Source organism: Nomascus leucogenys, chromosome 15 (assembly GCF_006542625.1).
Source record: "Nomascus leucogenys isolate Asia chromosome 15, Asia_NLE_v1, whole genome shotgun sequence".
In the NCBI taxonomy this organism is placed as follows: domain Eukaryota; kingdom Metazoa; phylum Chordata; class Mammalia; order Primates; family Hylobatidae; genus Nomascus; species Nomascus leucogenys.
The window spans coordinates 35,265,830-35,281,813 of NC_044395.1; the positions used below are offsets into that span (position 1 = coordinate 35,265,830).

Below are 15,984 nucleotides of genomic sequence, written 5' to 3' on the forward strand. Positions count from 1 at the left end.
TATTTGGGTCCTGATAAAACTGTAAAATTTGTTTAATATCAAGGAGATCAAGAATCTTTCTTTGCATTCTGCATCCCACTTATGTCTGCTTGCTCAATGAATGTAATTGTCTTTCCACTTTATATTCCAAAGAGACCTGAATTTGAACAGGTGAGGCACAGAAAATAAGCTGTTTTCTTGCTCACAAATTATTCAAGTGACTGCACAGAGGCAGTTCTCCAGACGCTCATGCTAAGCAATAAAACAATGCTTACCATAAACAAACATATTTTACAGTACTATTATTATGGTACAAATTTATTTCTGCTTAACAAATGATAATATAAACATTCATTCACAAGTTCTCATGGACACTTGATACAATATGAATTATTGGAGCATTACTTTATAATAATAAAGAAAATCAATGTATTATTAATCTTCTATCAGGAAGGAGGTATTGCTGTTGAAAATTACCTTGCCAGAAAGAGTTAGTCCTGTTTAAAGAAGAGATAATGTCCATATCATCTTCTAGATTCCAAAACACTTTTGATGTACATTGCTTACTCCTTAGCCAATACTCAAGGGGAAAAATATTTTTCAATAAATATTTTCTAATGTGAAAAGTAATATTTAGCTGACCTAATAAGTTAAGTTTTTCTTTAATCTCCAATACACTGAGACACAAATTTGTTCTTATTTCTCTAGGATGCTGAATCTGGCTTTTTAGTTGATAGTTTAATTTTATATCACCCCAGGAATTTGTGACAATTATAGAAACCTTTTAACATTTTCTTTTCTTTTAAAATAAAAATAACAAAGCTCACTAAGTTCAGGTAATCCAGTTCCGACCGCCCACTGACAAGGAGAAATTAAATTGTCTTCTGATTAATTACACGTCTAATACTGGCAGGGCACAGCTGATAAGAGTCAACTTGGGTTTCCACACAGAGGTAGGCTCCATTATCATCATAACTTCCCCAGGGACAGATACAATGTGCAAATACATAATTTTAATTTGATCATGGAGGAGCCATAATCCATTTCTCTTTCTCAACTGCAGTAGGCAAGTCAGAATTTATATTAGCAGGCACCTGTTTTCTGTAACACTTCTGTTTTCATTTTCCTTTGTAAGTTCTTAGGCAGCACTAACTGGCAGTGACAAAGTTCTGTGCAATTTACCACACTGCCACCAAGAAGGACTGTATTTGTATAAGCTTATCAATGACAGACACTCTCTGTTCAACAGTACATCATCATCTTGGCAGAAGGAACAAACTGTTACCTTTCCAATAAAATGGATTTAACTCAATGGAGGAGAATGGGGTCAAAGTAGAGAAAAAAAAATGCCTTTTGTTGTTGTTTTTAAAGCAATACAGCTGACATTAGAAGCATCTGAAAGTGATTCAGAAGAAAGAAACTATATGTATTAATGTAGGTCTAGGAAGGAGGTCACTGTGGCTCTGGGAATTAGATTTCCTCTCTTGTCTCATCTTCATGTTGTCTGGTATGCCGAAAAGCACTGTTACAGGAGACAGTCCTCCCGTTATTCTCCTACTAGGTACCATCTATAGACAGACAGAATCTTTCTGAGCCTCATCCCTATTGAGAAGAAAAAAATACTTTACTTACCCAAGTGCAAAGATACAGACTACATAAACCTCAAATTATTTTTGATACTAAGATTTATAAATTTAGTCAAGGAAAAGATATAAATATACCTAGTTTTAATAAACCTAATTAAATATTATTCTTATTTAGTCTACAACTTTTGCTAGAAATATATACGAAAATTCAGGTTGTTGACAAAAATATATGCTGGTACTGAGGAGTACAAAATGAATGCTTTTTCAAAAACCTCCAACCAAATGATAGAATGTTAATGAGTTAATAATCACGGCTTTCCAGCCTATTCTAATAATAAATACTAATAATATTTGTATATGACATATCTCCCATGCATTATTTCCCCTGATCTCAGTGTCCTATTAGGCTGTTCTATTAAAATCTCTATTACACCAGTCAGGAAATGGTCAGACTCATATTAATGACTTCATATACATAACCCTTTTCTGCAAATCCTCTTTAATGAGCTGGCCACTGCCATTCTCTGTGTCTTTCCATCTCATTTCTTACCTATAGTTTTTAGTTTAACTAAACACACAACCAAAAAAATGATGACAGTAATAAAAAAGAATGTGACATTAAGTAAAATTTACAGGAAGACAAAACACACTGGGAAAAGAGATGAAAGTGATCCTGCTAACCCTTGCGCATGTGTGTTAGTTCGTTCTTACGTGTCTATAAAGAAATACCTGAAGCTAGATAATTCATAAAGAAGAGGGGCTTAATTGGCTCACAGTTCTGCTGGCTGTAGAAAAAGCAGGCACCAACACTCCTGGCTTCTGGTGAGGGCTTTAGGAGGCTTGTAACAATGGCAGAAAGCAAAAGAGGAGCTGATGTATCACACGGTGAGAGCAGGAGACAGCAACAGTGAGGGGGAAGGTGCCACACCTTTTAAACAACCAGATCTCACGTTATTCAGAGTGAGAACTCACCCATTACCAAGACGAGGTCACCAAGCTATTCAGGAAGGATCTGCCCCCATGATCCAAAGACTTCCCACTAGACCTCACCTCCAAAATGGGGGATTACATTTCAACACGAGATTTGCAGAAGACAAAGATCCAAATTCTTTCAGCATGCTAGCAAGCCAAAGCAATTTCAGATAATTGTTTGCCTTCATAAAGCTACTCTTATTGAAAGCAATGATATCACTATTATTATTAATTGTTTATACCACTCTGTATGACCTAAACAGATGTCGTACATGGTTTTGTGTTCCACCTATAGGTATGAAGGGAGAACTTCCCTTCTGCCCTCTGAAGGTTGACAGGTTGGCTGAAATGTACTGACAATGGAAAGATTAACAGAAGAAAAGGTATACAAATTTACTAACATGCATGGGGGGAAATCATGGGAGAATGATTACCTAACAACCCAATCAGGTTCACAATCGTATACACTCTTCTTCATTGGAAAGAGAGAGATAGGAGAATGTAGGCAATTTTGAGGAGTAGTAAATCATTTTTCAGGAGAAATGAATGGGCCCAAAGAGCAGACAATGGTTTGTAAACGATTCTCTTTGAATACCAAGTGGTAACAGGGAACAGAAAATAGCAAGGGACAAGGTTCCTCTGAGCTCTGGGGCAAATGGCAACAAATTGTGGGAAGGTGAGGGGTGAAACTTCACTGCAAACAAAGGTTGTCTTATTATGTATATAAAGTCTCTCAAGTAATCTCTCTAATGTACCCTCAGAAGAATAGATGAAAAGTCTATCTGGGCATGGTGACAACTTTTAGTCTTTTTCTCTTCTCTGCTAGTTAATATTGCCTGATCATTTGATGAGATTTCCGAGGAGGAGGCTTTAAGACAATTGCGTTTCTTCTGGAAGAAATTTCCTCAGTCAGATAAGGGCACTTCCGCAGAAAGCCCCTCCCTGCCCTTGGGAGGAGAGAAACAAGGGAAAGGTGGAAAGTCCTTGGTTAGGAGGTGGCTTCTAGGGGCTTCCAACTTCCTTTAAGACAAATTGAAAGTGCTCAGCATGTCAAAGCATCATATTTTGGGTTATTGTTCTTTAAGGCCAAACACATGAATAAAGAACAATTTCTATTTCACAAAAAGGAAGCTATTTGTACTTAATATTATTGTGATATACTTATTGAAATGTTAAATACTTATAAAGAAATTAGAGTAATTACTGGCCATAGTCTAAAAAGAATATGATAGTTAAAAAAACCCATTGGCTGGAGAAATTCTGCATAACAGAGTAAAGGAACATAAAATTGTAGTTTCTGTTGTTGAGTTTGTTTAAACATGGAGACTGAATTACAAAGAGCCGAAAACCATCAGGAAAGCTGCTTATAAATTGAAAGTAGACAAATCCTGGACCATATTGTCTTCTTCCAATTGCTATCTCTGCACACATTTGGGGGATGTATGTGTTCTAAAAAAAGAATTCTCAAAGAGAACAATACCAGATTTTGACACAATAGACATTAAAATGTTGATGCTTTTTTCACATATATATTAAAAATGGGCTACAGTAATTATGATTACCTCAAATGATTTCACATATTCTTTGATAATAGCTTAGATTTTCTTGAAGTTAATTTCATATTAAGAAAAATAAATTGATTTACGGAGTTTTAAAATTCTTTTTGTTTTGTTTTGTTTTGTTTACGTTCAGCTAATGAGTTTAGGACACAGTTCTTTCACTGTTACTATATTTGAAAATGAGGATACAGAGAAATATTTAGTCTACTTTACTTTTGCTATATACAGAATTGTTGGCCAGGTGTGGTGGTTCATGCCTGTAATCCCAGCACTTTAGGAGGCCTAGGCAGGAGGATCTCTTGAGGCCAGGAGTTCAAAACCAGCCAACGTAGTGAGACCCTATCTCTACAAAATAAAAAATAAAAATAAAAAAAATTACCCAGATGTGGTGACACATGCCTGTAGTCCTAGCTACTTGGGAGGGTGAAGTGAGAAGATCACTTGATCTCAGGGATTCAAGGTTTCAGTGAGCCATGATGACGCCACTGCACTCTAGCTTGGGTGACAGAGTAAGACCATGTCTAAATAAATAAGTAAATTAAAAAAAAAAAACAGAATTGCTTCTATTTGCATGTAAAACAGTCACAGACATACATAAATATGTGTTAGAGTAAAAAATGAGCACACGTTTTTCTTATTGCTGTACGTGCTCCCTGTATAATGTGCTTTTGCAGCTACTCTCTTGAAGAGATTGAATCTACTTTTCCACTTCTTGAATCTGATCTTGGCTCATGGGATTTGCTTTGTCCAGTGAAATATTAGCAAATATAACAGAGGCAAGAAAAGTGCTTGTAAACTGGGGTTTTTCCTGTTTCTTCCTGTACCTAAAGAGCCTACAACTACATGAAAGAGCCTAAGCTAGCCTTCTGGATGATCAGAGACATGACCAAGTCATTCCCATTGCCTTTGCTAACAAGACATCAATCACAAGCAATGTGAGTAAGGCCAAATGACACCATCAAGTGTGTCATGGGTACTCCGACATAAACTGAGGCTGCCCAGACCAGAAGAACCACCAAGCTAGCCCTCGAAATTGTAAGAAAGAATACACGCTATTTTATTTTAAGTGAATAAAGTGTGGGGTGATTTGTTATGCTGCAAAAGCTAACTAAGGCAATATGCATTCTTCATGTACACTGGGCATAAAGTGAATTGAATTTCCATAAACAGTTTCTCCAGCCTTAAAACACATATCCACAAATGGAAAGACACACACTCCTTCTCAAATTTTTGTCTTTTCCAAGCTGTCTACCATTCTTTCTCCTTTTCCTAGGTTTACATTGTCAGAAAACAGATTTGACAATAATTGTCTAATTTTCGTCTTCTACTAACCAATTCACAACTCACTGCCATAACACTGGGGTTTCTACTACTTCATTAAAGGTAACTATTACTATTATTAAAAGAAAAGAGTTTAGTACCAGTCACATTTAAACTTCCTAATGCATTGCCACTGCTGACCACCGTCTTTCTGGAGATGTTTTGCTTTCCCTCTTTCCCACCGTTTCCCAAAATTTATAATTTGCCTTTCATTCTTTTCAGCCTGTACTTCCTCTTTCCCCTTAAAAAAGTACATGCTACTCAGATATGCTTCCTTGTCTTATAACTCATTATTACTTCCATAGTTCTTGAATGATTATTTCCTTTCCCATGTCTTGAAATGTCATCCATGCAAGAATGAATCAGATTTACTTTTACCTTGGTCTTCTTTCGTAAATTTTAGATATTTTTCACCTAAGGGTATTATAGACATCTAAAGCTCAACACGTACATTGTTGAGCTCAGTATTTCCCAGCTTTAAATCTGCACTTCCCATTTTATTAAGAATCCAAGTAAATAGCAAGATCATCTACACCTATAAGCAAGGTAAGAAACCATTTCCTCTAACAATAAATATTTAATCAATTACTAAGTCCTATATATTTTAATGCCAATATGCTTTTAAATATTTCACCCCTGTTGATAATCTTCATTGTAGTCTTATTTCAGGCCCTCATCATATTTTGTTCAAGTATTCAGAACGCTATGCTTAGTCTAATTCTCGTGTATTCATAACCAGTTTTTCCTATTAACATCTTATGGTAGTATGAAACATGTACCACAATTAATAAACTAATATTTATATTTTATTTTTAACGAATGCAGAGGAGAAAAGATAATTTATTTTTTTCTGTGCACTTAATAGTTCTTAACTAAGACTTCCTGTAATGAAAGACAGATCAACAGGAGTAAAAAAGTTTATTAACATGTATATTCCCTGTATATGACTGATAACTCAGAGAAATATGTAAATGTCTAGAGTAGATCTCAAAGAAAATAAAATTAAACTTTAGGTTTCAATATCATTGCTTTTTAATAGAAAGGAAAAAAAAGTGCAAGGAAGGCTCAGTTATGATAAGATGGCCAGAAAAGCACCTTAAACAAAGGTAAGATTTGATATGTAGATTTTAGTCAATGCCTGCTTTATTGATTATGAGTCTCTAGTAATTTAGTTGTCTTTCTCTTCGTGGTGCAGAGAGAGAGAAACACTCTTACAAACAGGTATTTCTTATGCAAACACGCATTTTTCTTACAAAAGGGCAACTTCTCAGAGCCAGTCCTGTGTCTGCAGTTTTTCAAAATAACCAACTCAAAATAATTAGTATGCCAAGGAGGCATATTTTGGAGTGGCATATTCTGATCTCCAACAGTTATATTTTGGGGATGAAATGTCCTGAGCATTATCACTAACACACATACTTGACTGAGATTTCCTTAGTATTTATGTAATGCTCTTTTTTCTCTTATGAGATCCTATCCGGTATACCTCATTACATTTAGTTATCATGTCTCCTTAGTCTCCTCTTTCTGTGCAAAAGTTTCCCTAATTTTCCTAAGCTTCGATGAGTTTGAAAGTTTTGTGGAGTACTAGTCAAGCCTTCTTTTCTTTTAATAAATACCCCTTAGAAAATATCTCTTCATATTTCTCTAATGATTAGACCAGGATTATAGGTTTTGGGGAGGAAAACCACAAAGGTGAGCTGTCATTCTTATCATACCAAGGGTAATATCATCAACATGACTTCTCTCTGCTAATATTGATCATGGTTATTACCTGGCTGAGGAAATGTTTACCAGCTTTCTCCACCATAAAATCACTTCTCTTTTGGCCCCCATTTCCCATTCTGTACTCTTTGGAAGCAAGGCACTATGCACAGCAAATACTTAAGAAGAGAGATATTTATTTCACACCTCCTTGAGGATGAAGTATCTACATAAATTATTTGAAATTAATCTACATAAAGATTGATCAATTTTCCTGATTCATTATTTATTTAATCTTTTATCTATATCAATATGGACTTATGAATATTCATTTATTTGGACTATAACCCAATATTTATTTATTTATTTATTTGCTGAAATTGTGCCAGTTTTGGTTACTGGGAACTATCCCAGTTGGCTCCTACATCTCTTTGACACACCAGACTCTCATATTCATTATGGTTTTGTTTTGGTTTTGGTTTGTTTGTTTTAGCACTCGCTTACTTCCTGGCACTACAGGATACTCTAGAATGATTTACATATTTCTTGGTCCAGTCCTAGAATTAGGCTTTTCCCTAAACAGCCCTGGTTGCTTTGAGTAGAAAATGGTATAAATGGTATTAGAAACCGCAATCTTGATACTTTGTGTGTTGATTGCTACTCAGACACATAGCTTCTAATCCTTCTCAGCTATAAGAGAAATGAAATAGGTATTAGTATATTTACAGAAGTACACACACACCCACCCAAACACACACACACACACACGTGTTTCTCGAATTCTAATCCATTATCACATGGATCATTCTCAACTTTTCCTCTTGCTTATCTGTAATCTCCCACACCAACAGTGAGAAACCTGGCCTCCACCATCTGCCTTCCATGGACTTAGTTGTTCCAGTATACATGTTTATGGATTTTAGGAGTGCTGACATGGGAAAAAATATTATTAACTACAGTGCAGTGCTTAAGTACGGTATTTTTTGCCTTTAGTTTTGCAGACTCATTTCTGAAGTTATTTAAGTCTGTTTTTCCCCTAACTTCCCTAAATGAAATTGCTTCCTATTAATAATACAGGCCGGGCACGGTGGCTCACGCCTGTAATCCCAGCAGTTTGGGAGGCTGAGGCAGGCGGATCGACCTGAGGTTGGGAGTTTGAGACCAGCCTGGCCAATGTGGTGAAACCCCATCTCTACTAAAAATAGAAAAATTAGCTGGGCATGGTGGCATACATCTGTAACCCCAGCTACTTGGGATGCTGAGGCAGGAGAATTTCTTGAACCCGAAAGGTGGAGATGGCAGTGAGCTGAGATTGCTTCACTGCACTCCAGCCTGGGAGACAGGGTGAAACTCCATCTTAAAATAATAATAATAATAATAATAATACAGTTAGATTCTTTGTCATACTCTGCTTTTTGTCCTCAGATCCTCTGACCTACTACTATATATTTTTTAAATATGCATACATTATGGTTTACTCCATGCTCGAAAGTTCTACTTGGTTTTGATAAATGTGTAATGTCTTGCACCCACGATTATAGGATCATACAAAGTAGTTTCAACGCCCTAAAAAATGTCCTTTGCTTCATTTACCCATTCAACCCTCTCCCTGACCCTGGCAATCACGGATCTGTTTACAGTCTCCACAGTTTTTCTCTTTCCAGTTGTTATATAAAGAAAATCATATAGCATGTAGTCTGTTCAAACTATCTTTTTTCATTTAGCCATTTGTATATAGAATCCATTAATATATTTGTGTAGTTTGGTATTGGTAATTCATTCTTTTTTATCACTGAATAGTATTCCATTGTATAGAATTCCACAGTTTATTCACTTATTGAAGGACATTTGTTGTTTCCAGTTTGGGGTTATTATTACTAAATCTCCGGTAAACGCTTATTTAGTAGTTTTTGTGTGGACATAAGTTTTCAAATCAGTTAGCTAAATGCCTAGAAGACTTACTGTTTGATCATATGACAAAACTGTGTTTAGCTTTGTAAGAAACTGCAAAACTGCCTTCCAAAATGGCTATACCATGTTGAATTCTCACTGTCAATGAGAGTTCCCATCCATCTGTTTCTTCACCAGAATTTGGTATTGTTTTTATTAATTTTTATTTATTTGGATTTTAGCCATTTTGATATCTGTAGCAATATAGCATTATTGTTTTAATTGTGGATTCATTTTTAATATAAGGTTGCCTGTCCTTGTGAAAGTTGCCCAGCTTTTATGACTATCTGTAGTGAGTTTTCAAACATAGAGTTATGTAAGAGTTCTTTTCCGTTTCTTAGACACACCAAAGATAATCCATAGATTTTCAAAAACTGAATAAATAAAGCAAATGTGGAATACAATCAGGGTATTCTTCTTCAGTTAGTCTTTTTGGTTCAAACAGCACCAACAACATAAAATGTGCTCGTGACCCGCAGCTCAATGACCCTCATTTTCTGTAATAGTAATTAACTCAGTGTGCCAAATAGGCCCTATAATGTGACACTCATATACAACTAAAAGCAATAACCAGTGAAAATGAAATAATAAAATACTAAATAATAAAATAGTGAGGGCAATATAGAGTGTAAGCATTAACCAAGGAACAAAAGCAGAATGGGGCTCCACCTATGAAATAATATGATAAAATGAGGATGAAGGCAAATGAAAGATTTTGAAGATAATCATTCTTGATAAATGATCCTTTCAAGTATCCTAATCAATTTTATTTTAAACAGTTATCTACAGCAAAAAAGAAATTCATCTGTTTAAAAAAGCAACTATTTGCTCCACATCAACTGCAGATACAATGATTAAAGATCAAATCCCATGTAACAATTATACATGACCTTTGTTTTCAACTTTTCTTTCTGCTTTGCCTATAACATTTGAAATACCACTTATATCCAAACTCTGCCTAATTATTTCTGTCTTCCAATGTTTCCTTTACTTCACGAAATGAATAGTAACTTGATTCCAGTATTAGCTGGAAATCTAGCGATCATGGACCCCACATCAGGCTATTTTTGTGTCTATTTCCACAACCACTGTATAATAGCTCTTTTGCAGTGACTGTTTATTTGAGGAAACAATATTGGACCAACACAAGAGAATGAAACTTTACAGTATTATTATAGAACACCACCTTCTTTTTTTCTAGCATTGTCAGATTAATAAATAAAAGCACTGGGCATCTGTTCCATTTGAATTCTAGATAAAATGAAACAAAATATTGCATGGAACATACCAGAGCTAAAAACAAAACAACAACGAAAAACACACACAAAAATTTCTTTTGAAATCCAAATCTAACTGGGTGTCCTTTATTTCATCTTGCAACCCTACCTCCATCTCCATCAGTTGGCTTATAAGTTCAAGAGGAAAACGACATTGAGAAGATAAAAGAGAAACAACTGAGATTGGCAGGGAAGACAGTAATGCTGCACAAAAAAAGAAACCCAACATTGAATAAAATATCTGAAGACTCTTGATTTCTTTTTTAAGTAACCATAAGATTGATGAATCACAGTTTTCACTTAACTCTTAATGCCTTTGAGATGTCTTACCTTTTCATGTCATAGATGTCTCTACCAACATTTTATAGAGGTCTCCTTTTTCCTTGCATGTCTCTTATTTTAAACCTGTTTTTTCTGTAAGCAACGTGTTGAACATATAATAGTACTAATATATAAATAATTACTTGGTTTTTTGTTTCTGCAGTTATTTAATTACTAGTATTGCAATAAGAAGGCTTTTATATATCTTGTAAAAGCATTTAGATAAGTGCAGGTATGCTGCAGATATTACATTCAACACATAACAACTTACGTAACTGAAATACTAAATTTATTTCTGTATATAAAGAAATTCTTTTAGATTTCAAATAACGTTTTGGAGCATAATCTGCTTATAAGTTGAGGATTGCCTTTTCATTTATAAGGAAGACTCATAAATCATACATAATTGAAGTTACACTTTTGGTACATTACGAATAGTAATAATAGTATAAAGGCTAAAGAATAACTATTGTAAAATTATAATTTAAAGAATATAGCTCAAATGATTCTAAAAAGAGTTTATATTTACTTCTATTTGGGTTTGTTCTTCTATCAGTCCTTTTTTCTTTAGACAATCTGCAGTTTTCTTCATGTTACACAATATAGGAAAGATTTAGTTGACAGGAGAATGTGTTTAGTTCTTTGAAATAAAGAAATTTAGTATAATCAATTAGATATTTTTGTTGCATAGTAATATAACCATATAGAAGTTAAGGCAATATTAGTGATCATATGTAAATAATATGCATGTTCTATATCTTCATATAGCTTTGTATTCTATATTATATATATGATCCTAAATATATATCTTATACATGTATTATCCTCATATATATGTATATATGGTACATGTATGTATTTATATCAATCTTTGCATAGGGTACTGAATGGCCATATGTATCAAAATGAATATTTTACTGCTTTAAAAAATACATTTAGTATAATTAACACATTAAAATGTGTTTAAAATGAAAGCAATCTTTTAATCTAAAATTATCAGCAGTTACATTTTATTTCAGACTCTCCTACCATACATACTATCTAAATTTAGCCCACAATATAGGTACTGATTTAAATATAATCAAGCTGTAAATGTTACTTGCATAGTGCTCAAATTATGACCACAATTTAATTTCTAATCATTCTTCAATTAAAACAAATAAGCTCTGACATATTAACTTTTAGCATTATGATATTTTTACTACTATAAACTTTTCTTCAGAATAAAATATCTCATTTTAGAGTCAAGATATAGAAAAATAAGTTTAATTAAAACAAAGTCAGAGAAGGTGAGACAATCAGAAAAAATACACTGTGTTAGAAATGCCTTTAGATAATGTGTTATATATAATAAAGCTAACCTGATTCTGTTTTATATGGTGAAATTTAGCATTGTGATGAGACACTTTTATAATTAGCTGCTATAAAATACATATTTATCATATTTATTTATATACATATACATTATATGCATAAATATATGCACATATGTATGTATATATGTGTGTGGGAGATATATGTATATATATATCTCCAAGTCTTCTGAAAGCTAGATGGTTTAGATTGTAAATGAATGTCAATGAGGTAAATACTCCTCATTTTATTAACATTTATAGTGTACCTTATTATAGTGAATTGTATATGGCATTTTGCAATGTTAACAGAGGCTTAAGGGTTGCTGCCTTTCTCTTGTTGGAAAGTATAAATACTGACATAAATTTAAATTAATACCTGAGGATATTTTGTAATGGAGACCTTGATATATGTTGGTTATTTTGATACTTAGAAAATCAAATAATTAATTAGTCAGGACTTTTACCTGAAAGACACATGGTGACTGACAGAAACAGCATTAGTTTCCAAGAGTAAGCCATCCTTGGTCACTAGAATCTTCTGTGTCTCAATGTGTTTAACAGCTCTGGTGTTTCTTCATTAAAGAGTGCCCTGTTTGAGATAGATAACAATTTTCTTAAACAGAGAAAATAAACAAACAAAAAAGCAAACAAATACAAACAAGTGCAAAAATCTCCTAATAACATGATAAATAACTATTTGTGCAAAGGTCAGATTAATATGCACCAGACAGCAGTAATACAGTTTCTGTTAGACTTCATGTAATACACAACACAAGTACTTAGGAAATGTGATCAACTCTCCTTTTCACATTTATCTACATTGAATACTCCTTTACAGACAGTAAAAACATCAGGTTCTAATGGGGATAATTTTTCCTCACAGGGAATGTGTAATAGCTATATTTATTACCTTAGACAAATTATTGGACTAGAAAAATAGGGTAGAGAAACCAGTGACATTAATATATACTCCTTTGGTCTAGAGCATAACTAATGATCACTTGGCCAAGTGATTTTACACATTGTGCCTGTAGCTCATCAAAACCACCACAGGGAATTTTTCTCATTTAATTATTAATGTCAACTTCCTTTGTTTATAACTCCTATGATTATCTGTACTGTGTTATAGTTCCCTCCTTTGGTGAATCATTTCTTTCAGTATCTTTTGCTAGCTGGAACCTAAGGGAAAAAGGATTTTCATGAATATTTAATGTTTTTGTCTAATGCCGTTTTTTTTTTTTTTTTTTTTTTTTGAGACGGAGTCTCGCTCTGTTGCCCAGGCTGGAGTGCAGTGGTGCAATCTCGGCTCACTGCAAGCTCCGCCTCCCGGGTTCACGCCATTCTCCTGCCTCAGCCTCTCCGAGTAGCTGGGACTACAGGCGCCCACCACCACGCCCGGCTAATTTTTTGTATTTTTTAGTAGAGACGGGGTTTCACTGTGTTAGCCAGGATGGCCTCGATCTCCTGACCTCGTGATCCGCCCACCTCGGCCTCCCAAAGTGCTGGGATTACAAGCGTGAGCCACCGCGCCCGACCTAATGCCGTTTTTATAACAATAACCAGTATAGCACATTAATATATTAGGTTCTTTTTTTCCCTGAATGATACAATAAACATGAAAAGAATAGAAAATTCTGACACTAAACTTTCTGCAAGAACTTGACAAATGTATATTGGAAATTTCTGTAATCCACAAGTACCTCCAGAATTTTCACGTGTCAACTATGTTCTTCTTGGCCCAAAGCCGTTCAGCTGAGAAATAATGTAAAGTATGTCAATGATTTTTGAATAATGATTGCCTTCTTGGTACCTGGTCCCTCCTTATGAAATTAGAAGTCTGGGTTATCTCTATATTTTAGGAAACATCTGAAAAATATAGACACGTATTTTTTCCCCTAGCTGGATCATAACGTAATATAGTTATGTCAAAGAAAGGAATTTATTGTTAGTACCTCTATCTGAATGAAGTTAGTTACATTTTATCTATAATTTTAAATATAAGTCTTGGTAGTCTGTTTTAACTTTATATTTCGGGATCATTAATGGAGAAGAAAGTTAAGACAATAATGGTTAATTTATTTATAACAAGCATAAACAAAAGAATTTTTTCATCATTTTCTGTATTCTATGAGTAAATATCAGACATACATATAATTCAAAGTACAAAATAACAACCTCATAGCTAATTGTGACAATTTAAAGCATCTTGGTTATTTATACACTGCTTTTTACCAGAAAGGAAAAGAATAAAATCCACATATCACACATAATAACTGGAGAGATTAAAGTTGCCAGAAGTACGATTATGACTCACGAGAAGTGCACAGTTGAGTTAGCATATTTTCAATTCATAATTAAATCGACCTTTTTTGAAATTGTGAATTCTGAGAAGGTAATATAGTTTTGGCTTAACTCATTTTGATGAGCTTGTGCTGGGTCCCATACTCCCCAAACTGGTACTTCTTGCTCTATTTACAATGTCCTAAGGTCCTCTGTTGTTCTAAATATTCCTCATAAACAAATACAAATGTTATTACAACCCTTAAGGGCTGTTTCTGGGACCGTCAAAGGGAAAACCCACAGATATTCATGTGCGCACACATACACAGGTTGAGAGCCATCAAAAGGAGAATTGACTCATGAAGATAGCAGGAGAAACTGGACACAGTAGCGAAGGATCTTCAGTAAAATTTCAAGGAGTTACTGGTCTCAGACAAAGAACTTATTTTTGAATGAACAGTGTGGAAAGACTGACAAGGAACACATAGATAAATAAGTCAGTGCCAAACAGTGATACATACTCTGAAGAAATTAACAGACTAAAGGGACAACCTGCGACCAGAGGATAGAAGGTGAGATTTTAGTAGGAATGCAGGTGAAGCACTTTTCATAAGATGACATGTAGGACGTTATGAAATAATCTTTAAGTATAAACTCGAGGCACATTTTTCCTACTCTCAAATATAAATGGTACACTGAACTTGATTTCTAAAATAACTTATGTTAAAATCTCTTGTAAAAGAAGAAGTGTGTGTGAGTGTGTGTGTGTGTGTGCATGTGTGTATGTATTCATTTTCAAGCACCAGTGCTTGGTCCTTAGGGCATAAACAAAATAATATTTCTTAAATGCACACAACATAATATTTCTTAAAAAGTCATTCTTTTTAAGATACATAATTACATTATTTTTTATTTTTGCTCTCCTCCCTTATTCTCTTTCTCTTTTTCTCCCTTTCTGTCTCTTTCTAGTATTGGGATTATTAGTTTGTGCTTTTTCTATTGACAAATTGTAGCTGTGTACATTTATGTAGTACAACGTAATGCTTTGATACATATATAAAATATAGTATAAGTAACTCAAGCTAATTAAGATATCCATCACTTCACTTACGTATCGTTTTTTATGATGAGACATCTGAAATTTACTCTCTTGGTTATTTTTAAATACATAATACTGAAGGACATTAAGCTAAGTAAAATAACTCTTCTGACTAAAATAAAAAGTAAATGAAATACTATTTAAGATTCTGAAATATGTAAACTTTTTACACGTTTCTTTTGAAAACATAGTTATCCAATGACTTTAATAAAATCCCTGCATCAAAGTAATGACAATATAATTAACTACACATATATTAGCTTCCTACTAGATGCAAGGTTAAGTTATAATCAATGAATAAAGGTTACCAAAGCAAAGAGAAGGACGTGTATTTGGAAATGCCTTTTCGGCTACCAGTTTAATGTACAGTTGTACATTAAACTGCTGTGCATTGTGAGATTAAAAAGCCACAAACAGGAATTTGGAAACTACTAATTGGAATTTGTTTAATCTCACATTTTTAAAATAACTTATTTCAATTCTCAGAATATGTACTTTTTGTCAACCATTACATTCAAAGAATAATGTATGAAATGACATCCCATTTTTTTGCATTTTCCTCTGAACTATTGCAAATATTTG

General features: G+C 33.9%; 1 protein-coding gene across 2 annotated transcripts in view; it reads right to left on the reverse strand.

The window, feature by feature from the left end:
* The window catches only part of CNTN5 (contactin 5), a 1,343,728-nt gene that overhangs the window by 789,129 nt on the left and 538,615 nt on the right, over positions 1-15,984 (reverse strand). For both annotated transcript variants that reach the window (XM_003253028.3, XM_003253029.3), the window contains one exon: positions 12,488-12,612. In XM_003253028.3, the coding sequence (XP_003253076.1) occupies positions 12,488-12,542 (55 nt within the window). In that variant the 5' untranslated portion in view covers positions 12,543-12,612. The remainder of the gene's footprint in view (positions 1-12,487; positions 12,613-15,984) is intronic.